The following is a 24,833-nucleotide window of genomic DNA, read 5'->3' as shown; positions in this document are numbered from 1 at the left end:
CCCTGGGGCCCTCTGGGTGGGGCATGGTGCCCATTTTGATAAATTGAGATCCTGACCCCCTAGGGATGCTACCTGCCAAGTTTGACAAAAATCCATCATGAGGTTTTCAGGAAGAAGATGAAAATGTACAATTCAGGCCCCCATTTGGACCCTTCCAACCACCCCCCCCCCCCCCCCCCTACCCAAGAGGGGCACCCCTGGATCTCCTATGAACAAACTTCAAACTACAGTCATTAATGTACTCACTCATGATATTATCTCAGCTCTATAACTTCTGATTCTAGAGAAGATTTATAAAGATTCCTTCATTTGGGGGGTTTGGGACCCCTGGGGGCCCCCAGGGTTGGGCATGGTGCCCATTTTAACAAATTGAGATCCTAACCCCCTAGGGATGCTACCTGCCAAGTTTGGTGAAAATGGGTCATGGGGTTTTCAAGAATACGATAAAAATGTTCAATTTAGGCCCCATTAGGACCCCTCCTCACCCCCTCCCCTGGGTCCCAAGGGGGGCACCCCTGATTCTGCCATGAACAAACTTGAAACTACAGTCATCAATGTACTAACTCATAGTATTAATTTAGCTCTATCACTTCTGGTTCTAGAGAAGAAGATTTTTGCGGATTCCTTAATTTTGGGGGGTTTGGGCCCCCTGGGGGCCCCCTAGGTGGGGCATGGTGCCCATTTTAACAAATTGAGTTCCTAACCCCCTAGGGATGCTACCTGCCAAGTTTGGTGAAAATGGGTCATGGGGTTCTCAAGAAGAAGATGAAAATGTACAATTTAGGCCCCATTAGAACCCTTCCCCACCCCCCTCCCCTGGGTCCCAAGGGGGGCACCCCTGATTCTGCCATGAACAAACTTGAAACTACAGTCATCAATGTACTAACTCATAGTATTAACTTAGCTCTATCACTTCTGGTTCTAGAGAAGAAGATTTTTACAGATTCCTTAATTTTGGGGGGTTTGGGCCCCCCTGGGGGCCCCCTGGGTGGGGCATGGTGCCCATTTTAACAAATTGAGTTCCTAACCCCCTAAGGATGCTACCTGCCAAGTTTGATGAAAATCAGTCTTGGGGTTTTCAAGAAGAAGATGAAAATGTAAAAAGTTTACGCACGACGCACGACGGACGACGCACGACGGACGACGGACGACGGACGACGGACGACGCACGACGGACGCCGGACGAAGGGCGATCGCAATAGCTCACTTGAGCCTTTGGCTCAGGTGAGCTAAAAATGGAGTGATTAACAAACTATTTCATTTTTTTTTTTGTCAGTGGATTTACTTCAATCCAAGCAAAAAGTCATCTCATTCAACCTCAACTTTTATGTAAAAGGGGACTGTAATTTCAAAAATGAAACAAATTGACCAAATGATAGCATTCTCTTGACAGTGTCCCAAAATTGTAGTCATTCTCAGTACCATGTGCAGCATAAGATGAAATGTGTGGGCAGCCCCTTTTAGAACCAAAAATTGCACTGATTTGCGACAAAGCAGATCTGCTGTTTACAACAACAACGAACACCACCCATCTCGAGAATTTGGCACTTGATAAGAGAAACAACTTGAAAATCTATATAGTATGACTTAGACTATGGCACATGCCTCCATGATGGCTAAAGTTGAACCTTTCATGTTTAAAGCAATAGTCAGACAGTATTCTCTACAGATCTTGGAAGAGGTTCTATAATCATGGATTAAATCTATATCACCTGAAAATATGCCATTTCTTGTGACTGATAATTCATAAGGCAGGACAATTTAGAAAGTGGTTGAATTCACAATGAGAAATAGTTATGTACTATTCCTTAAAAAGCAACAAACAAAGTTGGTGATTTCCAACCCTGGGGGTAGTAGACATTGCATTTAGTTTTCAGACAGCTACGTAAGTGTTTTACCAAATTTGAAAGTTGAGAAATTATGCAAGAACAAAACCACTCAGAAATACTTGGCTTGTAAAATCTGGGGAGAATATTTTGCAATCATATTGTAGCATTTTATCCTAGGTCTGATAGAAACACCCAATGAAAAAAAAAAAAGAAGTTGAAAGGTGACTCAAAGAATGTATTGTCAACTCCAAGGCAAATGCCACAAAATGTAAATTTTATGGTGTTTCTTTCATCTGTGGCAGAGTGGAAAAGATATTTGGTTTAAAATTAGCATTGCAAAGGAGATCACAGATCGAGGTCAGAGAGTGCCCTTTTCTGCCCTTTTCAAGGGATGAACTCCTTACGTCAATTGGCACACCCCTATAGCACAAATTGTTCTTTCTCACTCAACTGAAAATTGCACGTACATATACACGTAAATGACGCTACTCGCATGCTACGTACAACATCCTCTTTTCACCTGGTAGCATGGCAAAGAATGAACGTAGTGTCCAATGCACAAAAGTGGAATCCATTCCTGATCTGCCTCAGGCACACGCCTCCATATCATCAGCAAGATGTCATCTTCTGTTGTTTTTGTTTCTTTTCATTTCTGCTTTTATATATAACTTTCTGTTTCCTCTTTATAAATACAACACTGGCTTTCCATACTGACACAACTTGTTATTCATGAAGAAGACTGTGATGTCGTGAATGATAGGGAGATACTTTCAGAGTCTACTATCTTCATAACTCACTTCAAGTAGCGCCGCTCTTGTTTGGCACGTATGTTAGAATGCAAGGGCCGTGGTACATAATAAGAATGAACTTTCAGAGTTTTCAAATATTTACCACTAAGCCTCTTGAGATTATCCAACTATGTGACCGTGCATCATAAAACCCATGAGAGTCTTTTTTTTTCTTTCTTTCTTAAAGTAGGTCCTGAAACATGTTTAGGGTCAACAAGGCTGATTTTCAGGTTTTGGGTAATTCAGTGAAAAGCAACCCATTTTTTGTCTTAACCTGAAATTAGGAAAAGTAAAATTAGGTGTGAAAATTGTTTCAACAGTGTTTTTAGGCACATGTTTAATGGTTGTTGTTGTTTTATCGGGGGGGGGGGGGGGGTGGGAGGGGGTTCTCCATCTGATGTTGGTTTTCTCCATTATCCACCAATTACACATGTGACTGCGTACATGAAACCTCATCAGAAACTTTGAAGAAACAGTCAGTAGGAGTGTTGATACTTTGAAAGGGGGTCAAATAGAAGTTGCATCACGAGTATGCCCATTTGCAGGTAAATCTAATTATCTCTCCATAGCATTTTTTCAATCCATTTCTTGTCAAAAAAAAAAAAACACACACACACACACACAAGTGTCAGTGTGCTGCCACAGACCAGGAAACTTCAAAGCCTCTTTGTCTTCAGAGCAGCATTCCAAGAGTTTTGATTCTCCTTTCACTTGCTTCAGTGGGTCAGGACTGTCCAATCTCAATGAGTTGCATTTCATCTTAGAGCTGTTAGACTAATTTTTTGAAAATTTGACCACAATGAAAAAAAAAAAAATTAATCTGCAGATCCTCTTTCACTTTCTGTTTTCTAAGTCACATATCGTCGCTGGGGCGACAAGACCTCGTATCTACAAAATGTCAAATGTTCAGGAGAGCAAAAACATGGCAGCCAAAGCACTGTATCCAATGGGATAGACATTCCTTTGACATGCTGTGGTGGCTTCATATTTTGGGTAAGACATCTAGGATTTGGACAGGACAACACTTAACTGATTATCTGACCATTAATCCAAAAAAGTCATTTTCACAAAATTGCAGATACAAGGTCTTGACACCCCAGCAACGATTATGCCCCCTTCTTGCTGACATGGTTTGTTTTGTCCAGCTATGTTTTTACTCAGAGTGGAAAGAAGCTCCGATATTGCTAGCTGCATGTTCCAGTATGCAAGCACAGTCTACTCCCTTCAAACATAAAGCCAGTCTGGAGACTGGTCAACTCTAAAAAGGCACGACTCGCATATTGCATAACTCGTATCCACGCATGAAAGACATACATTTGGAGAGAGAAAGAGAGGCAAAATATATCACATCTATCTTTTTTGCACTATGGTACACTATTTACAAACTCACCCTGTAGCCAGCACGGCTTTGAACAGCAGATCTTCAACAGTGAATCCACCAAAATGAGCTCTTAAACTGTGTTCCAACTAACAAATGAATGAGACACCACATTGTACAAGCGTGGCATGCAGTGTCATCTTAACTTTCAGATGTGAACGGTGACAGTTACGTCATCATCAGCTGCATACAATCATGTGACTTTAATAACTCAAGTCTCGGTCAAGTAAACCACTCACAACTGTGGCTCTTTGCATGCATTATGTTTGTCCGCAGTTGCACACATGGAATAGAGCTGTCAAACCACAAAACAGGAAATGCTCAAAATGCATTTGGTATGAATGGTACGTGCAAAAATTGTCACTGACATAATCTCTCGCTCTATGAACGAGTTTTAAACAGTATACAAGCCAAATAATACGGCTATCTATAGCACATGAATAGGAAGACATTTAAACTTACTCCCGACACTAAAAAGTTGAGCCTTTGAAAGCTATATCTGTGAGGAACCCAACTCCTCATGTCATAGTAGTGGCCAATATTTTTTTTTTCCCCTCAACATATCTACCATTACTGAGCCAATACCTGCATTTGTTGGACATAGTACTTACGATAAACAATGTTTCTTTTTGCCAGGCTACTGCCGACGTATCTGTTCTGTTTCTTTTCCTGACATTTTTTTTTTTTCATATTAGCGACTATAAAGATTGCAAGTTGCACTGTTGTGCTGGATATTGCAATTCCTGGCTCATTACAAAGAGAAGGGCAGGAACCAAATAAAGGTGCCATGACATCCACACCTTCTCTCCCCAGGTGCATCACAAGAATGTAGAATGCTGGTTCATTCCTAGATTATGATACCACAATCCACAATGGAAGGGGGTGACAGGGCAGTGCGGAGTCTCCAGTCGTGGAATGCCGCATCCTGGAAGATTCGATCACGCGGGACGGCTCAAACGCACACACATTCTTTGCTATCAAATCGGCATCACGCACGTCGTGAGGGGACCTTCGAAGACGCTGATCGTTATGACCGCTCGGACGAAAGCTCAACTGTGTTTCCAAGTCTCTCGCAGTCAACCCGCGAGCGGCGCCCTCTACAAAAGCCGCTCGAGTTACAGCTCCCATTTGCCACGGCGGAGAGATCTCATCTCAGCTGGTCCGGGCTCGCTTGGCCTCGTTTCCCTCTGTCTCTTCTCCATCCGTGGCTCGTTTCGCATCTGCCAATATATTAAAAGAAAAAAAGTCAAACAAAATCAATTAGAGGGACAACATATCCACTTTGAGTCAGCACCCGCAAGGTCAAACCTAACAACAGATCAAAGCAATAAATAAAATTCTCCTTTTTTTTTTTAATATGTGTAAAACACATCCTGTGACTCAAGCCGACTGAGTATTAAGATGTGTAAGCAGTAGGCCTTCTCTCACACACTTCTTTCACAAAATACCAAGATTGGTGTTCACTTCACAGTTTAAACTACAAGAGTTCTGCAGCACCCACAAAGTCAAATCTAACAACAGGTCAAAGCAATAAGAAAAATACCCCTTTTTTTTCATATGTTTTGATAAATACACATCCTGTGATTCAAGCTGACTGGGCATTTGAATGTGTAAGCAGTAGACCTTCTTTCACACACACTTCTTTCATGAAATACCTAAATTGGGGTTTACTTCAGTTCAAACTACAAGAGTTCTGCAGCAAGTGCAAACAGGCCTTGGATTACCTCATACTGACATCAAATGATCATATTTAAGGTTCTTGCCGGTCACCAACTCTCTGCAATGAAAGGGAAGTGTAATAGTGACAAAAAGACTTTGCCACTATGTCGCACTTAAAACATGGGTCGCTATTTTCTGCTGTGGCCAGACCTGGATTTATATTGAGACCAACAAATTGTACTTTTGTTTTTTACTGTTTTGTTGGCTTTGTTCACATGTACATTTCATTTCATTTTCTTTTTTCTTTTTTTTTTCTTTTTTTCTTTTTTTTTTTTTTTTTTTTTTTTTGGGGGGGGGGGGGGGGGGGGGGGGGTAAATAACAAAAAACAAAATTATATGTATGTAATTCACAAGACCACAGGAAGCAATGTATAAGTGTTGCAGTGGAAATTTTCCCGCATTTCAGGCCACTAAAAACTAGTGCAAAAATAAAGGCATGTGAACATTTTTGTTTGTGATATATAACACTATCTAATGTTTTGATTATGCAGAATTTAACACACACAAAATTTGTTACACCCGGCCAAGCGGGAAAAATAATGACAGAAAAATATCCACTTTTACAGTAGTTAACAAAGTGGAGGGTTATCAATTAAAGTGTTCTACACATTGTGGCATTGCTCTCTTTCTACATGATTGTCTGCTTGCTTACTTACAAATTATAATTCAGCTTAGAGCCCTTACTGGTGGAGAGGATTAACTCACCGGCTGAGGTGGACGATGTCAGTCTCAACTTCCGCTCCTCCTCCTTCATCTCCATCTCGATCTCATGGACAGCCCGGTCATCATCCTCCTGCAAAACGACACGACACAGACAATTGACAGCAAAAATTAATTTAAGTTCGCTGCTCACTGACATACACAACACAAGGGAACATGCACGGTTCCACTGTGTATTAAAAAGAGAAAAGTTCTCTTCATTTCAAGTTCAATTCAAAAAAAGGACAGAACTCTGAAAGTTTTGTCATAATTAGATATCTAAAAAAAAATAAATAAATGAGATGATCATTCTGAGGAAATAAAAAAGCCTACTGATAAAGAGCAGGTACCTCTATACTGTACAGGCAGCATGTTGTCATTTCTATCCATGCCTACCTCTGCATTGGTCCACAGTCGGCACTTCTCGCCAGGGCGTGGGACCCACTTCACGCCCGGTCTGGGCTGCTGGGCCGTGTTGTCAAAGTGGGAGTAGTCCTTAATGGGCTGACGGCAGATGTAGCACATCTTGGCACCGCACCGGCACGTCATCTGGGATGGGGAAAAAAACGAACAAATGGGAGCTTTTTTTTCATTTTATAAATTAACAAGAGACCCGCGGGTCACGCGCTCACCTGAGTATCGCAATTTCACCTTCCATGCATTCTTGCACACTCTTACCTAAGAACATTGGAAACTTTAGGTCTGCATATGGATCCCTCCCCCCCCCCCCCCCCCCCTCAACTCGGGGGGGCAGGCAGTCCTGGATCTGAATCTGCAATTAACAAACTTGGAACTAAAGTCATCAATGTACAAACTCATGGTATTAACTTTGCTTTATCATTTCTGGTTCTAGAGCAGAAGATTTTAAATATTCCTTAATGTGAGGGGTGGTGGGCCCCCTAGGGGCCCCCCAAGAGGGACATGGTGCCCATTTGAAGGAATTGAGATTCTATCCCCCTAGGGATGCTACCTGCTAAGTTTGGTCAAAATTCATCTTGAGGTTTTCAAGAAGAAGATGAACATGTACAATTCAGGCTCCATTACAACTGTAGGACTTCTCCCCAGCCCTCTCCTGGGTCCCAAGGGGGGCACCCCTGATTCCCCCATGAACAAACTTGAAACTACAGTCATCAATGTACTAACTCACAGTATCATCTACGCCCTATCACTTCTGGTTCTAGAGAAGATTTTTAAAGGTTCCTTAATTTTAGGGGGTTTGGCCCCCTAGGGACCCCCCAGGTGGGCAATGGTGCCCATTTGAACAAATTGAGATCCTATCCCCCTAGGGATGCTACCTAACAAGTTTGGTGAAAATCAGACATGGCGATCTCAAAGTGAAGATGAAAATGTACAATTTAGGCCCCATTAGGACCCCTCCCCACCCCCTCCCCTGGGTCCCAAGGGGGGCACCCCTGATTCCCCCATGAACAAACTTGAAACTACAGTCATCAATGTACTTGCTCATAGTATCATCTAAGCCCTATCACTTCTGGTTCTAGAGAAGATTTTTAAAGGTTCCTTAATTTTAGGGGGTTTGGCCCCCTAGGGACCCCCCAGGTGGGCAATGGTGCCCATTTGAACAAATTGAGATCCTATCCCCCTAGGGATGCTACCTAACAAGTTTGGTGAAAATCAGACATGGCGATCTCAAAGTGAAGATGAAAATGTACAATTTAGGCCCCATTAGGACCCCGCCCCACCCCCCTCCCCTGGGTCCCAAGGGAGGCACCCCTGATTCCCCCATGAGCAAACTTGAAACTACAGTCATCAATGTACTTACTCATAGTATCAATTAAGCCCTATCACTTCTGGTTCTAGAGAAGAAGATTTTTAAAGATTCCTTAATTTTAGGGTGTTTGGGCCCCCCTGGGGCCCCCCAGGTGGGCCATGGTGCCCATTTGAACAAATTGAGATCCTATCCCCCTAGGGATGCTACCTGCCAAGTTTGGTGAAAATCGGTCATGGGGTTCTGAAGAAGAAGATGAAAATGTAAAAAGTTTACGCACGACGCACGACGCACGACGCATGACGGACGCCGGACGAAGAGCGATCGCAATAGCTCACTTGAGCCTTTGGCTCAGGTGAGCTAATAAATTTAGTGTATGTTCAATCTGGTTTGGATTGACACACAAAAATCGTTAAAAAAATAGAAATGAAGAAATATCGCGATCAGGAGAGGGGATGTACCAGCATGTCCAACGTAATTTAGGACGCAGGAAAATGCTGATATTTGATTAGTGACTACATGAGCAACTTTTCAGTTTGTTGTAGAAATCTTGATTTTTACATTCTCTTCATGTTATAGTGACGTGTTGGGATGACCAACTGTCACGCTCTTCGAGCTTTTTTGATCTTCCCATATTTCTATTCTTTAAAAATTGCATCTATGTACTCATGTTGAAAATTGCAATTATGTTACATCCATTTTAATGTATTGAATGTACATGTACATACATTGTGATGATATCTCTGATTTTCATTGTTGGGATGTGAAATCAAAATAAAGTCAAGTAATTAATTAATCAATCAATCAATCAGTTCATACTTGGAATCTGTTTTAAAGGCATTTTTTGTAGATATGTCGGGCAAGCCTCGGAGTAGTGAGGAAAAACCTTCCTGAAAGAAATATGGGCAAACTTCAAAGCAGAAGGTAACCAGTGTATTCCCTGGTTTCTTAACTTCAAACTTTGTTGCACAAATGAAGAATTCTTGGTAATATTATCTGCGACTGGTAACCATTGAAGGATTTTTGTTGTTGTTAATCTTGTTGTTGTTGTTGTTTTTTCTCTTTTTTTTTTGTTTTCTTTTTTGCCACTATCTGTGGAAAGGCAAAAAGGTACCTTATTGCAGCCTTGATCCTTGGTGAACTTGGTCCCACACTTGTAGCAGGTCCTCACCTTGGCTTCAGTCATTCTCTCGTGGCTGTGTTGACATAGGAGTGACACAAGAAGAAAAAGAGTTTGGGTCGTACATTGCACAGACAATTGTCAGCCCATTCAAAATGTGCAGAGAAAATTAAGAAGACACTTTCGCGGGCCTTAGCATTCGTGCCAGCCAGATATAGTGCGAAATACGCAAAAATTATTGTACTGCAAAAATTTTTGCATTTACAGTATATTTCTTTCTATTTTTTGTGAGTGTAGAGGAATGGCTATCACATAATGAAGTACACTGAAGTACAATGAAGAGGCTGCATTGCAATGGTAATTGCCAGTATTTGTTTATTACCGCTCAGTCAAAAATGATGAGTTCATGATTGTCTTGTGTATACACTTTTGATGCACAGAAAGCCACATCCGGATATACATGTAAGTTTAATCAAGTATGGTTTGACTATGTTGTTTAATGGAACTCGGATTGAACAGTTTACAAGAAGTAAGTTACTTTTCCTACTATTTTAATATCTATTCCGCTGTTCTCATGCATGCCACTATTCAAATGATAATAGGCAAGTGGCAGTGGACAAAAAAACAATGACCACCATGAAGAGATCACATACACAAAAGAGTGTGACCACTGAGCAGCCTGTGTTTACTTCAACAGACAGATCACAAAATATCTACTTACTATGTCAACCTTAGTTTGGACTGCTTCTTCACCTCATCACAGGCCAGGCCAAAATGGTCCTTCCACGGCTCCTTGCAGTCACGACATGTTTCCTGAGTTTGCAGCAAAGAGTAACACATACATCACTATGCAACTTAAAGGGACTGTACAGTACTGGTTGAGGTGGGGATTCAGGTTTATAACATTCCTAAGTGAGATACTGAGAAACCTCTTATGAAATATGAAAGAGCATGTAATTTTAAGAAGGACTCAACGTTTATTTGATGAAAATTGGTTTTCAAATGGCTGAGATATCCCAAAAAGTGATAATAATAAAAGGCGACAGGCCACATCTTTTATTAGGATCTCTTTGTTTCACCTTGTTTTTGGATATCTCGGCCATTTCAAAACCGATTTTCATCAAATAAACTTTTCATGCCCATTTGAATTGCATGCTCTTTGACAGCTCATAGAGTGGTTTCTGAATATCTTGCAAAACGTTAAAAGCTAAATCCTCACCTCAACCAGAACTGTATACACCCTTTAATGAGTCTTGCGTCGGGTTGTTTTCATTGCAAGTGACTGACAAATTGCCTTTCATTGATGTACAATAGTAAAAACACACCGATTGTTCATTGTTTAAGTGGTAGCCATGATAAAAATTATTGGCTCACATACTTCGGTTGGACTCGAACCAAACAACCTTACGATTGTTAGACAATACAAGCATATCATTTCTGGAAATACGAATCCTCTTCCAAAATCTTTCTCTCACATGATAACAAGGCTCCAACTCTCCCGCTTTACGGTCATTTTCTCAAAATCTCCCACTCTCCTAGCTGTGTGTCACTTGCTAAAAATGTGTTTTTCTCCGCTTAAAATTAAATGCTTTTTAACTCTCAACTTGAGTTTTATCATATATGTTACAAAATTAAGGTTAAGATAGCACCAGACAGCATCTATAACCATAGAGCTTCCCAGGCCCTGAAGCAGGCGCTGGACCTATGCCACAAGGGATGTCTTTCTTCGAGCTCATGATGTGGGCTTTGCATACACAATAATATAATCTGCATTTTCGCACTATCAGAGTTTCAGTTGGCTAGGGGATCCAGACGGGAGAATTTCAGGAGAAACAAATAATGTCACTGGCAGGATATTGGTTTGGAAGGATTTTAGTTGGGGTATCCTCATAATCTAAAGAAAAATAGTAGAAAAACTATTATAGAATATATGGCACATATTTAGATATTCATTTGGCCACATAAGTGATGTCGAGGGTATCATAAATTAACACAAGCCTACATACAATACAATACATATGTACAATCAGATCATTTATATAGTGCTCTTACACAGTCAATGACTGGTTTCACAGCACTTCACAACAAAATTCAGTCACAGATAAAAATTAAAAAGAAAAGTCTTCAGATTCTTTTTGAAGACATCAAGGGATGGGGAAATGCCGACGAACTGTGGTAGATCGTTCCACAATCGTGATGCAGCCGTCACAAAAGCACTGTCGGTCACATAAGCATATATATACGCATATATGCACACGCATTACATACATGTAGCTCCTTAAATGATGACACTGACCTCATGGCATTCGGGACAGGAGAAGATCTTGTGGTCCGCGTCGAGCACGGCTGCGTAGTTACAGTTGGGGCAGCGGAGCAGGTTGTCCACCTCAGCCAGCTGGATGGACTCCTCAACCACGCGCTCGTCGTACTTGGCCAGGATCTCGCTGGACAGAGTCTTCTCCAGCTGGCCTGGTCCAGAACAGAAACAGACAGCAGATCTTATGCAACACCTATTAAAAATGATTTGAGCTATATCTGACTGGTCAATTGCTTGTCACGTGACATGCAGTGACAAGTACCATGGCACACTTTTGCCGCTGAGCTGCACAATTTCTAGATATGCATACTACAAGGCTGACATCACCAATGAAAATCTACTCCTGTGTTTAATAGGCTCATGATCACTATATAGTTTTTGCAAAATTGCATGCCTCTGACATTACAATAAACAAACCTTTGTCACACACACTCAATCAGTACAGGCTTTCTTTCAGTCACTCATTTTACTGTCAACAATTTCAACCAAATGCTTTCACATACAACTGATTGTACATTCCCAGTGGCAGCAGTATTGTGTTGTCACATACAATGTATCTAAAAACAACTCCACGTAAGAATTTCATTAATTTGAATAAAGGTACACAGTACAAGATGCATGCTATAAGGATTAGAACCAACACTGGCTGTCGGGCGTAAGCTCTGTGGTCTAGTGGACAAGACATCTGTTCAGTGATTAGGTTTTAGTTCGAATCCAGGCCAAGTATGTATGCTCACAATTTTTACTTTAATCATGGCTACAACTAAATTTGATGCTCATTTACGTCAATGAAGGACATCAATGAAGGTCGATCAGCTGCAATATCAGTATTCTACAGCAGCAGTTCTGAGGGGTCGAGCCAAAAGTCCCTCCCCCCCCCCCCCAAGAAAAAATAATGATAGTAAATAAATGAACTAGAAAAGTACTGAGTGCAGACCTCTGCCAAGGCAACGACTCATTTCCACCCATACACGCATGAAATTTCCCAATATAGAAGCCTTTTGTTACATCATCAGCATCCAGCTGCATGACGCCTTGCCCAAGCAGAGCACTTGCTTTAGTGCTTGTTTGTACACCTCCAGTACACACAGCTAGAACTTCCAAGTTCACTGACCTCACAGGCCAAAAGATAAAAAATTGTTCAAAAATTCATAAAAATTCCCAAATCACTATCAAAATTTAATCACCTTGTGTCACTATTGACTTTTCCTGCAAGTTTCATCCAATCTGTTCACAACTTGAGTTATTTTGCACATGGACAAACAAACAAACAAACAAATAGACAAACAAACCACCCAAAGCTGATGAAATCAAACCTCCTCCCATCTCGGAGGTAAGTATGATGAATAAATGAATAAAGGCAAAAAACTCACTTCTGGGGAAGACGCTGTCACAGCCGTCCTCCAGGCAGGACAAGGTGGCCTTGCCCTGGCCAAAGACCGCCTCCTTGGTGTAGCTCTGGAGGCAGGTGCGACAGAACAGGTGTCCCTCCAGGCACTGCACCATGTTCTCAAAGGTTACTTCCATGTAGCAGCAGCCGCACTCTATCATTTGACCTTCCTGGAACGGGCCAAGGGTCACGGACAAACATAAAAGCAAACATATTTTTAAGAAATGGATTTCTGATTCAATTGAGAAAGTCTTCGAATTTCCATATTTAAAGTGTGTTCAAAGTTCTGCAAGTCTGATACACTTCAAAAAAAAAAATGTTTGAACTTACATTACGCATTCTACAATGTCCAATCACATTCAAAGCAAGTATATATTTACTCTTAGACGAGAAACTTTTACACAGTACTTTGACATTACTACTACCAACTACTGATGAGCACTTAAATGAAAATTTCCATTAAACAGAACAGGCAATGTCTACGTTATCATACCTTCAGAACAAAATGTTGGTAGCATGTGTAATTAAGAATCCCACCGCCCCTTCAATGAGAATACTTTGTTGGGGTAATATAGAAATATAGACTCATAATTCATGCTGTATAAGGTCTCCAGGTTTTACTAGAAATGTCGCTAAGGCGACTGCTATGCCTCCGCCATAATGCATGATTCTCCTAATAGGTCTATAGTATATGTGGACAATGTATAATTACATTTTTACAATATTGGCAAAATATTGAAATTACATGTTTGTCACAGATGTGTCGAATGTTCACCTTCCTTTACCTAGGTTTAATTAGATGAATAGGAGAGCATGTATTTGGGGATTCAAGGACTTTAACTTGACTTTGACCCATTCATAAGTGTATGAATACTCTAATTTCAAGGTATAGAGAAAAAGTGTAATTTCTGTATTGAAAAGTACACTGTTACCATTTTCTTTTGGCCTTTGACCCTAAAATTCATAGGATAATCACTGTCAGGCAGAACATGCATATTAAGTTTCAAGATAACTTGAGCAACTTCTGAGATATGGAGGAAAAAGTTAGTTCAGCACTTTCCCTTGATCTTTGACCTTTTGACCTTTGAGGCAAACCCCCCCCCCCAAAAAAAAAAAAAAAAAAGAGAGAAAAAGAAAATTTCAAGATAATCTAGGTTATTCATGCATACACCAAGTGTTTAAAAAAAAAAAATTGCTGGCATTACATAAATACATGTATGAGGGAAATAGTAAAAATTTGAAGTGTTGCACTTGACCTTTGACCCCTGATCTTTGACCCTATGAACCCTAGATTCTCTAGATAATAACTGCCAGTCAGTACGTGTATACAGTAATATACTATGTTCCATGAAGATACCTTGAACAATTTCCAAGGTACGGATAAAAAAGCGAAGTTTTGATATTTTAATTTAACCTTTTGACCTTTGACCTTTGACCTCATGACCCAAAAATTTCACCAGAAAATCTTAATTGGGTAATACATGTTTGCACTAAGTTTCAAGAAAATATCTTCAGGCATTGCATAGATATGGAGGAAATAGTGAAATTTTACGTATTTGACCTTGACCTTTTGACCTTTGACCTTGACCATGTGCACCCAAAAGTTGATAGGCACAACTTCACCCCCTAATACACATACATGCCAAGTTTCATTAGGATACCTTAAAAGGTTTTGATAGTTACCCTGTCCACAAAATTTATTACGGACGGACGGAAGGACGGACGGACGGACAACCCGAAAACATAATGCCTCCGGCACCACTTCGTGGCGGAGCATAATAAGAAAAAAAAAACAACATATACATACAAATAACTGATTATATTATCACATCAGTCGTTCTATTTACCTTCTCATACTGGTCCTCGTTCAACCTTAATGCCACTTGGTAGTCCGATTTCTGTCAGCAAAAAGAGGAGTGAATTGAAATGAACTGAACTGAACGAAGTGTTGGAATCACATCAGGGCAATTGCATACACAAAATATATTGCACGGACATCAGATAGCACAAAGCAGATCTATGCACTCACGACAGCCTTTTTCGTTTTATCATCAAGATTTATCATTCAGTTTTGGGCGTAGTGAAATTATCTTTATGTTTGGCATCTATTCACACCTTTGAGGATTTTAATGCATCAATTCTGTTAAATTGATTTTCCTGCCACAGTTTCAGCCACAAAGGAAACAAGAGACCCGCGGGTCTAGCGCTCACCTGAGTATCGCAAGTTCACCTTTCACGCAGTCACTAATCTAAATTATTCACAGCTCTACCAAAATTTGACGAGGCATTCTCAAGTGGAAGATGAAAATGTACAATAAGGGCCCAATTTTTTCAAGATTCCTTAATTTGGGGGAATTGGGGCCCCTTTGGGGCCCTCTGGGTGGGGCATGGTGCCCAGTTTGATAAATTGAGATCCTGACCACCTAGGGATGCTACCTGCCAAGTTTGACAAAAATCCATCATGAGGTTTTCAGGAAGAAGATGAAAATGTACAATTCAGGCCTCCATTTGGACCCTTCCAACCACCCCCCCCCCCCACCCCCAAGAGGGGCACCCCTGGATCTCCTATGAACAAACTTGAAACTACAGTCATTACTGTACTCACTCATAGTATTATCTCAGCTCTATAACTTCTGATTCTAGAGAAGATTTTTAAAGATTCCTTCATTTGGGGGGTTTGGGCCCCCTGGGGGCCCCCTGGGCGGGGCATGGTGCCCATTTTAACAAATTGAGATCCTAACCCCCTAGGGATGCTACCTGCCAAGTTTGGTGAAAATGGGTCATGGGGTTCTCAAGAAGAAGATAAAAATGTACAATTTAGGCCCCATTAGGACCCCTCCTCACCCCACCCCCCCCCCCCCCCCCCCCCCCGGGTCCAAAGGGGGGCACCCCTGATTCTGCCATGAACAAACTTGAAACTACAGTCATCAATGTGCTAACTCATAGTATTAACCTAGCTCTATCACTTCTGGTTCTAGAGAAGAAGATTTTTGCGGATTCCTTAATTTTGGGGGGTTTGGGCCCCCTGGGGGCCCCCTGGGTGGGTCATGGTGCCCATTTTAACAAATGGAGTTCCTAACCCCCTAGGGATGCTACCTGCCAAGTTTGGTGAAAATGGGTCATGGAGTTCTCAAGAAGAAGATGAAAATGTACAATTTAGGCCCCATTAGAACCCTTCCCCACCCCCCTCCCCTGGGTCCCAAGGGGGGCACCCCTGATTCTGCCATGAACAAACTTGAAACTACAGTCATCAATGTACTAACTCATATTATTAACTTAGCTCTATCACTTCTGGTTCTAGAGAAGAAGATTTTTACAGATTCCTTAATTTTGGGGGGTTTGGGCCCCCCTGGGGGCCCCCTGGGTGGGGCATGGTGCCCATTTTAACAGATTGAGTTCCTAACCCCCTAGGGATGCTACCTGCCAAGTTTGATGAAAATCGGTCTTGGGGTTTTCAAGAAGAAGATGAAAATGTAAAAAGTTTACGCACGACGCACGACGGACGACGCACGACGGACGACGGACGACGGACGACGGACGACGGACGACGCACGACGCACGACGCACGACGGACGCCGGACGAAGGGCGATCGCAATAGCTCACTTGAGCCTTTGGCTCAGGTGAGCTAAAAATCAACAGGAATGTGAAACAATACCAAAGATGTTTAGACTTTCATATTCTCATGTTTTCTTTTACTTTTTATCTCATAACTTGCGTGCCAAAAGGGAAAAAAAAAATATCACATCCAATGTCTGTTCCAAATAATAACCCTTTATGTATCCAAGTGCTTAGCTTAACTGGCCAAGTTTTTTTCATAAGCATTTAGTAATCCATTCAAACCTGACCTAATTGTTAAGTTAGCACACCCACTCAGGTGTAGCAATGTGCCTCAGTGTAATGGGGGAAGGCCATGGTGACACAATAGGGATTCCGGAGACTAGGTAATCTCTATTCATTGACAATTAGTTTCCAGACATCTGGGCCAATCAGCAAAGAACTCCAGTATGAATAGCAACCGGCGAACAAGGCACAGCAAGGGTTAGCTAAGCATACCACATGAGGTATTAGACTACCGTATGAATGTTACCTTATCTTCACAAAATACCACACATGCGCGCAGTATGATCTCACACAACAACCCCACAAGATGTAGTCTTGATCGGAGGCTTACGTAATGAAATACAAGATCAGGACTTCTACCTCGTCTTCGTTCTTCATGAGTTTCTTGATGAAGTCCACCTCCTTCTGCAGCTCAGGATGGAATGTCGAGAGGAAATGGACATGCGGGCGGGGCTTCCTCAAGAGACGCACTTCCACTTTGCGCCCATTTTCTGGAGCAAGGACAAACGGATTAAAACATCGATGCAACCATTGGAGATGCAGTTGGGCAACAGGAAGATAAGAGGGGAAATTGGGGAGATGTTATAAACAAAGTATACTTATGTAACAAAATTAAGTCAGTCATCACACACACGAAGCCACACAGACATTACATTGCCTGGCATACTACAAGTCAACTCATCACAACAATCAAACACCGAACACAATGAACAAGGACACTGATGGCGGTGAGTTAGCTCAGTGGGTGGCGCATCTGCCTCACGATTCAAAGGACCCCGGTTTGATTCCTGAATCCCCCTGAGCGATGGTGTGTATAAACATACCGTCCCCTCTGGTAAGAGCATAGGACGTAAATTGGAGGTCCCGTGTGTGAGAGAGTCACAACTCCTGCACGTAAAAGATCTCGCTTCATTTATGTTCATCGCAAAGAGCAGGATGTTCAACCCGGTGAAGTGATCCCACCTTACATCCATCTGGACCCCATGGAAGACCAGCTACTGCAGCTGAATATGGGCTATTCAGTCATCTTCTCAGATGGAAAATGAAACAAACTAACAAACAAAGTACATTCACACACACACACACACAACACACATGTTAATCACCATGTGTTTTACGAAATCTATTCCCCCCAAAACAATGAGCCCGGGACCTACCTCCACTGACGTGGAAGAACGTCCCCCTACTGTTATCCTGCATCATGGCCTGGGCATTGGGGTCGGCTTTTATGGCGTCGTCCAGGGCCTTCCGCGTCTTAGCATAGCAGAAGTTAAAGAGAGATTGCATCACCAGCCGCAGACTGGTCTTACTGATCTGGAATGAAAAGATTGAGAAGGGCGTCCCCAACGTTTTGTTGTGCTGTTTGTTATCCTACCAGAGTCCTGGCATAATTTTTCCCAGAAATTGTCATTTTGCCCTCGTTAAAGGGGAATGAAAGACAAATACATATATGTGGATTGAGTGAATGAGGCAATATAAGTAGCACACATAAGTGAAACTGAAAGCTTGAGGGAAATCAGATAATTTTTCAGAAAGTTCTGAATATTCGAAGTTACAGTGTCATTACATTGAGATGTCACATATGGAACAAGAGACCCAAGGGTCACGCGCTCACCCGAGTATCGCAATTTCACCCCTTCCATGCACTCTTGCACACTCTTATCTGAGAACATTGGAAACTTGCGTCTGCACATGGACCCCCCCCCCCCCCCCCTTCAACTCCAGGGTTGGGGGGGGGGGGGGCAGGCAGCCCTGGATCTGCAATGAACAAACTTTGAACTTACTCATGGTATCAACTTTGCTTTATCATTTCTGGTTCGAGAGTAGAAGATTTTAAATATTCCTTAATGTGGGGGGGGGGGGGGGGGGGGGGGGTTGGGCCCCCTAGGGGCCCCCAAAGAGGGACATGGTGCCCATTTGAAGGAATTGAGATTCTATACCCCTAGGGATGCTACCTGCTAAGTTTGGTCAAAATTCATTATGAGGTTTTCAAGAAGAAGATGAATATGTACAATTCAGGCTCCATTACAACTGTAGGACTTCTCTCCATCCCCTCTCCTGGGTTCCAAGGTGGGGGGGGGGGGGGGGGGGGCATCACCCCTGATTCCGCCAACCCCATGGATGAATTTGAAACTACAGTCATCAATGTACCAACTCATAGTATTATCTAAGCCCTATCACTTCTGGTTCTAGTGAAGATTTTCAAAGATTCCTTAATTTTAGGGGGTTTGGGGCCCCCTGAGGGCCCCAGAGGTGGGCCATGGTGTCCATTTGAACAAATTGAGATCATATACCCCTTGGGATGCTACCTACCAAGTTTGGTGAAAATCAGACATGGCGATCTCAAAGTGAAGATGAAAATGTACAATTTAGACCCCATTAGGACCCCTCCCCACCCCCCCTCCCCTGGGTCCCAAGGGGGGCACCCCTGATTCCCCCATGAACAAACTTGAAACTACAGTCATCAATGTACTTACTCATAGTATCAACTAAGCCCCATCACTTCTGTTTCTAGAGAAGAAGATTTTTAAAGATTCCTTAATTTTAGGGTGTTTGGGCCCCCCTGTGGCCCCCCCCCCCCCCCCCCAGGTGGGCCATGGTGCCCATTTGAACAAATTGAGATCCTATCCCCCTAGGGGTGCTACCTGCCAAGTTTGGCGAAAATCGGTCTTGGGGTTCTCAAGAAGGAGATGAAAATATAAAAAGTTTATGCACGACGTACGACGCACGACGCACGACGCACGACGCACGACGCACGACGCACGCCGGACGCCGGACGAAGAGCGATCGCAATAGCTCACTTGAGCCTTCAGCTCAGGTGAGCTAAAAAGATAAACTGTAAAAGTGGTTTCTTTCGCGGTGGTTTTATTTTCACGCTTTTTCGTGCTTTGAGGTTGAACCGCGAATTTAACATCACACAAAAATGTTTTGAAAAGTCGAGCGAAATTAACCACGCAAGGAAATGTTTTGAACTCGCCGCTTGTTACAACGCTATTGCGCACATGCACACACAAAGATTCCGCGCATTGAGTGTATTGATGGTCAACACACACACAGTGATGCCGCGCAATGTAGGTTAACGCCTGTGCAGGTGCCCCACGCTAAAGTACTGGAGAGATGGGGTTTCAGGTAAGCCTGCATTTAATTTTAATTTCTATTTAAGAAATTTAAAAAATAACTGGATTATAGTTTGGGTTTTTATGTGCAGAATAAAACAGTTTTTGCCGACTGTAAATTCACAGATTTTGCCGACCACGAATCTAAACACACGTGAAAAAATTGGCACCGATGGAAACTGCAAAAGTATCTGTACGTGAAAGAAACCACTTTTACAGTGGAAAACATATGAAGAGAATTTCATAAAATTTCATTTTAATGAACAGTACACATTCCCTTGACTTCTCACTGACAAATATGTTTGGGGTAATATCAGTTCCTCTGCTTTCTGAAAGTGGTAATTAAGTCAAGTGGTTGCAGGAGCATTTCAAACAATGAAACTTGTGTATTGATAGGTACTAGTACTTCGTATCAAGGGCCAGCTAAACCATAAATGATGCCAGCCCTGTGGTGCAAATCGCATTCGATAGAAGAATACAGCACACTCTCATTTATTACAAACACAGTTAGAGCGAAATTCTAGCTTAATATACAACAAGACTGAAAAATTCAGATTACCAAATCATTGTCCATGAAATATATTTGTATGCTTCATTTTTCAGCTATAACAAATGACAATGTAACAAAAGAAGAGTGCTGGTCCTTAGGACTTCGACATAACGGCAGTCGCCTGAATTTGAAAAACATACATGAATACTGATCATTATAATTTTTTTTCAAAACTAAAACCAAAACCTAAATCATTATCATTATCATCACCACCACCACCATCATCATCATCATCATTCTAATCTTTGGCTGAAATTCAGCAGTTCCCTACCTTAGTGAAGTCATTGGAGAGAAGATTCAGACCCTGTGAGGAGTAGACATGGAAATTCTCAATGCGTCCCCGGGTCTTCCAGACCTTCAGGTAGTCCACCTCCTTCTCTTCCTGCTGTTCAAGACATTTCAAAGAAAGCAGCCATCATTAGACCTTTTGTGCCAGCAATGAAACCTTGCAAATCACATTCTTACATTCTCAGGTGTAATCAGAGAGGTTGCACTATAAGATGCAACCTCCTGTCAGGTTCCACATGCTGTAAAAAGGATTGGCATTACTGCAACAAGAAATTTGTTTTGTTTTGTTTTGTTTCTGTTTCTGTTTTTCTGAGGGGACTGCATTACATAACTACGCTTTGCAGCAGTTCCGTCCACTCCAGACAGCCTACTTAACCACCGGCTGTCCAAACTGTCTAACACAATGTACATCAGTATTGTTCATGAAATACACCACACATACAATGCATCTATTGTATTTGGAAAAGTAATGAACACTCTCGCTTGTGGGAGCACTGCATTGACTGCAAAATGAGACAACATATCCCAACCTCTCATTTTGAACATATGTAAACATGACCACATGAACAGCCTTTCCAAAAAAAAAAAAAAAAAAACACATATTGTCAACAGAACAACACAAGACCTTTCAAACAGATAGAAGCATTTATCTATATTGCCACATGAGGTTGAATAAGAGTTGCATTTAAGCATATCTGTCATCAAGCACATATAATCATAGTGCCCTTTCTCAGTATAAACTTGGGCATATATTCAAAGGGCTTGCCATGGAAAGCCATCTCTGAATAGCATCCCGTGGCAATTCTAAAGAGGACTTGAACAAATTTGGTTTGAATGACAAATCCACGGTTGTGATACCAAATGCCTACTAATTTTGATGCATTTTTCTGTACATATTGGCTTTCTGAAAATCAGCAAACACATGAATTGAGCTATGCAAGAATGACTGCAGCAACTATGCTAATGCAAAAACAATAATGAAGAACATAAAAGCAAGTTCCCAAACAAATGAATAGGTACTACCTTGTCTGCAGGCTTAGTGTGACTCTTTTTCGGGAAGTCCGGGTTTTCAAGCAGATAATTGCAGGCATAGTTGACAGGATCATTGGTGTGCTTAAATTCCTTCAGTTTGTTTCTCACAAAGCCCTCCTGGGCATTGGGAAACAACTTCAACTGCAGATATTAGAATAAAAAACAAGCAAACATGCAAATTAAGCCATCTCATTCAAATGGAACTTTGCTTTTCTACATGCTGTACAGTACAATATGTATTGCTTGAATGTTATTGTTTAGACTGATACAAATTGATTGAATTTCCAGAAATTGCATACACCGCGAGTGATCTGTGTAATTTTGTATTACATTACACAAGATATAAACTCACCAATAATCATCACAAATAAAACATACTACCAAGATGAAAAATTTATACCAAAAAAAAAAAATCCCTACCTCTTGATACAAGAGCAGAACCTAAAGAACACTACATCAACACATAATTATGCACACGTACACACATATCTCAAAATAGTACACACTTTTGCAGGGTGGACATTTTTGTGAATTTCGTGCAACATGAAGCTAGTCCAAAAGCGGCACTAAATCTTTACTTTTATTATGTGTAATATCATCTATCTTTGATTTCAGAGTACAGAGCTGTAGGTATTTTGTAGGGGTATATCTGCCATGTTATTTGCAGTTTTCTTCACTTTTGCTAGTCTTGTGGGAAGAGCGAATTCGCTGTCATAATGCCAGTCACCTTTTACTGTAATATGTGCTTCCTACTTAAAACCAAAACCGCTGTGGCATGAATGATTTGAAGTCCTGTACCCAACAGAACACATACAATTTCCACTTTCACAGTATTTCGGCATATATAAAAACATACCACTTCAGCGAGTTGTAAGGACATGATAGTCATTTCTTCCTCATCTGCCAGGGGTTCAGTCAGGTTCCCCTCCGGTGCATTATTAAAATATGGATATGCCCCTGGTCCCTGGGCTACAGCTACAGCGGGTCCTGGATTGGGTCCCCTCGGAAGGGGTGGTCCCAAAAGCCCTGGCCCATTAAGGTTCCAAGGTTGAGGAGGCATAAAAGGAGGAGGCCTAGGCAAGACATTTGGCACAAAGGGTGCAGGTCTGGCAGGCACAGGGGGATAGACCAGCGGTGCCAGGGGAGGTGCACCTCTAGCATTACCGGGCCCCTGGGTCACGGGCGGAATGGCCGGTCTCTGGTGGGCAGGGGCTTGGGGGCGCAAGGCAGAATGGGCAGCTGGCTTTTGATTGACACCATGAAGGTCTCGCAGCCTCTGTCCAACGGTGGGTGCGGTCGGTGCGGCTGGTGTCACCTGAAAACCCGCAACGGATGTAGGTGCCCTAGTGACTTGGACAGCTCTAGGATTCTGGAGGGACCCCGCCAAGGACGACGAATTCTGCAGTAAGATACCTGTGTTGCGTGCAGCGTTGATTGCACCAGGCCTGGAAGGAGCAGTTGCTGTCCTAGGAGCTGGATTGCTGTTGGCAGTTGCATGCGCAGGGACTTCCCTCTGTTGCTGCAGTCCTACCCTTGTGTTAGAAAACAGATTCTGGTTTGAGTCTGCTAGCGTAAAGACTGCTGGCTTCAAGGCAAGGGCTCTCCCTAATGTTCTTTCAATGGCAGCTGTTTGAACAATGCCCCCGGGTGTGCTTGGGGTCCTACCCAGTGTAGGTCCACTGGGGTGGAAAGGAAGTGTCAAGTTTGCACCATTCTGCAACGAGCTCCTCGCGACAGTTGTCTTGGCTACACTGTGTCCCTTTTGCTGCGTGGCGGAGGAAGAAGTGGACAATGTCAAATTAGCTACTGAAGAACCACTTAGTGAAGGGGTGACCCCTGTTGTTGGAGCAGTTCGCTGATTCAAGAAGGAATTCACAAGGGAGGACGAAGGTGTGTGCGACAAAGTTGAGGCAGTGCTTACGGTGGCTTCTGATTTAACAACTGTTGGCATTGCTGTGTCCCTTTCTCCATCACTAGGTGCTCTGCTGAGTGTTGCCGGTATTTGTCTTCCCCTGGTAGCACTGTTACTCTGAGCTCTATTACATGCATTTCTCACAGCCACTGGTGAGGGAAGGAGTGAGCTAGTAGTTCCACTTTGCATAGGTCTCGAAATGCTGCTGAAGCCCAACAAACTTTTCCCATAACCTAAGGAGTTGTACCCATTATCTCTCGATGACAAACTTTTTGCAGTCTTCGCATTTCCCGATTGAGATAGAGTTGGTGTAGAGACCACACTGCCGTCAGGATTAGAGGTCTGAAACAAACAGCGACCTTCGCCATTCTCGCCTGCATTTGTCGTGCTGGTTGAAGTAGCAGATTTTGTAACCACAGGATCCATGACAAGAGACTGGGACAGGGTGTACGGAGTTGAAACCTGTGACTTCTGTCCTGATGGGTAGCTGGCAGGGGTTCCACTCGCTGTGAGTCTCCCAGGCGTTGCCTCTGAAGTTGATGCAGTATCAAACTTGGAGGCTGTACTTGATGAGACCATGCTGCTTCCAATCAACTGACTCTGTGTTGTGGGTGTCGACCAGTGCCGCGAGTTGAGGCTGTTCTTCACTTTCACCGCGTCAAGTTCATGGGGTGGATTCGCAGAAGAACTACTCTTTGGTACTGAGCGGTAAGGAGAATCGATCCACACCACATCGGCCTTGTTGCCCTGTTGGACATCTTCGGTTTGAAAGGTCTTGTCATCTTCTATCCGTGCCTTGGGAGAGTTCACATCTGACCCATCTGTTGTACGAAGTACGAAGTAGAAGAGTTACAAAACATTTGAATTACTATTAAGTTAGGTGGGTAGATTTTGTTTGTTTGTTTGTTTGTTTGTTTGTCAACAACATTTCCTGAGCACTGGTTCAAATGGAGCATACACTGACAACCCATAATGACCTGTAAACCACACATACCAGGTACATTGTACACATCCATCAACTTCTCTCTACATTTTGGGGGGATGGGGGTGGTTTGAGGAATTAATGCAGACCTTAAGGTGTAAAAGAACACAATCATGTCCCAGACTCTCCTTAAGACTGAGACGGGT

General features: G+C 42.5%; 1 protein-coding gene across 1 annotated transcript; it reads right to left on the bottom strand.

The window, feature by feature from the left end:
* Positions 1-4,848: 4,848 nt before the first annotated feature.
* Positions 4,849-22,874, bottom strand: LOC139714213 (E3 ubiquitin-protein ligase RNF216-like). The gene is made up of 13 exons (XM_071625927.1): positions 22,650-22,874; positions 21,785-21,934; positions 20,745-20,858; positions 17,965-18,121; positions 17,168-17,298; positions 14,814-14,864; positions 12,950-13,136; positions 11,556-11,728; positions 9,981-10,072; positions 9,254-9,335; positions 6,810-6,962; positions 6,420-6,507; positions 4,849-5,215 (listed from the first exon to the last, which is right to left on the bottom strand). The coding sequence occupies exons 1-13, from the start codon at positions 22,851-22,853 to the stop codon at positions 5,148-5,150; spliced, it is 1,650 nt and encodes a 549-aa protein (XP_071482028.1). The 5' UTR covers positions 22,854-22,874; the 3' UTR covers positions 4,849-5,147.
* Positions 22,875-24,833: the final 1,959 nt, after the last annotated feature.

This window comes from Diadema antillarum, unplaced genomic scaffold (genome assembly GCF_040938485.1).
Source record: "Diadema antillarum isolate AM-2024a unplaced genomic scaffold, OU_Dant_1.0 seq00002192_RagTag, whole genome shotgun sequence".
In the NCBI taxonomy this organism is placed as follows: domain Eukaryota; kingdom Metazoa; phylum Echinodermata; class Echinoidea; order Diadematoida; family Diadematidae; genus Diadema; species Diadema antillarum.
Note: the sequence above shows the minus strand (reverse complement) of the source record. Positions and strands in the feature narration are given on the sequence as shown.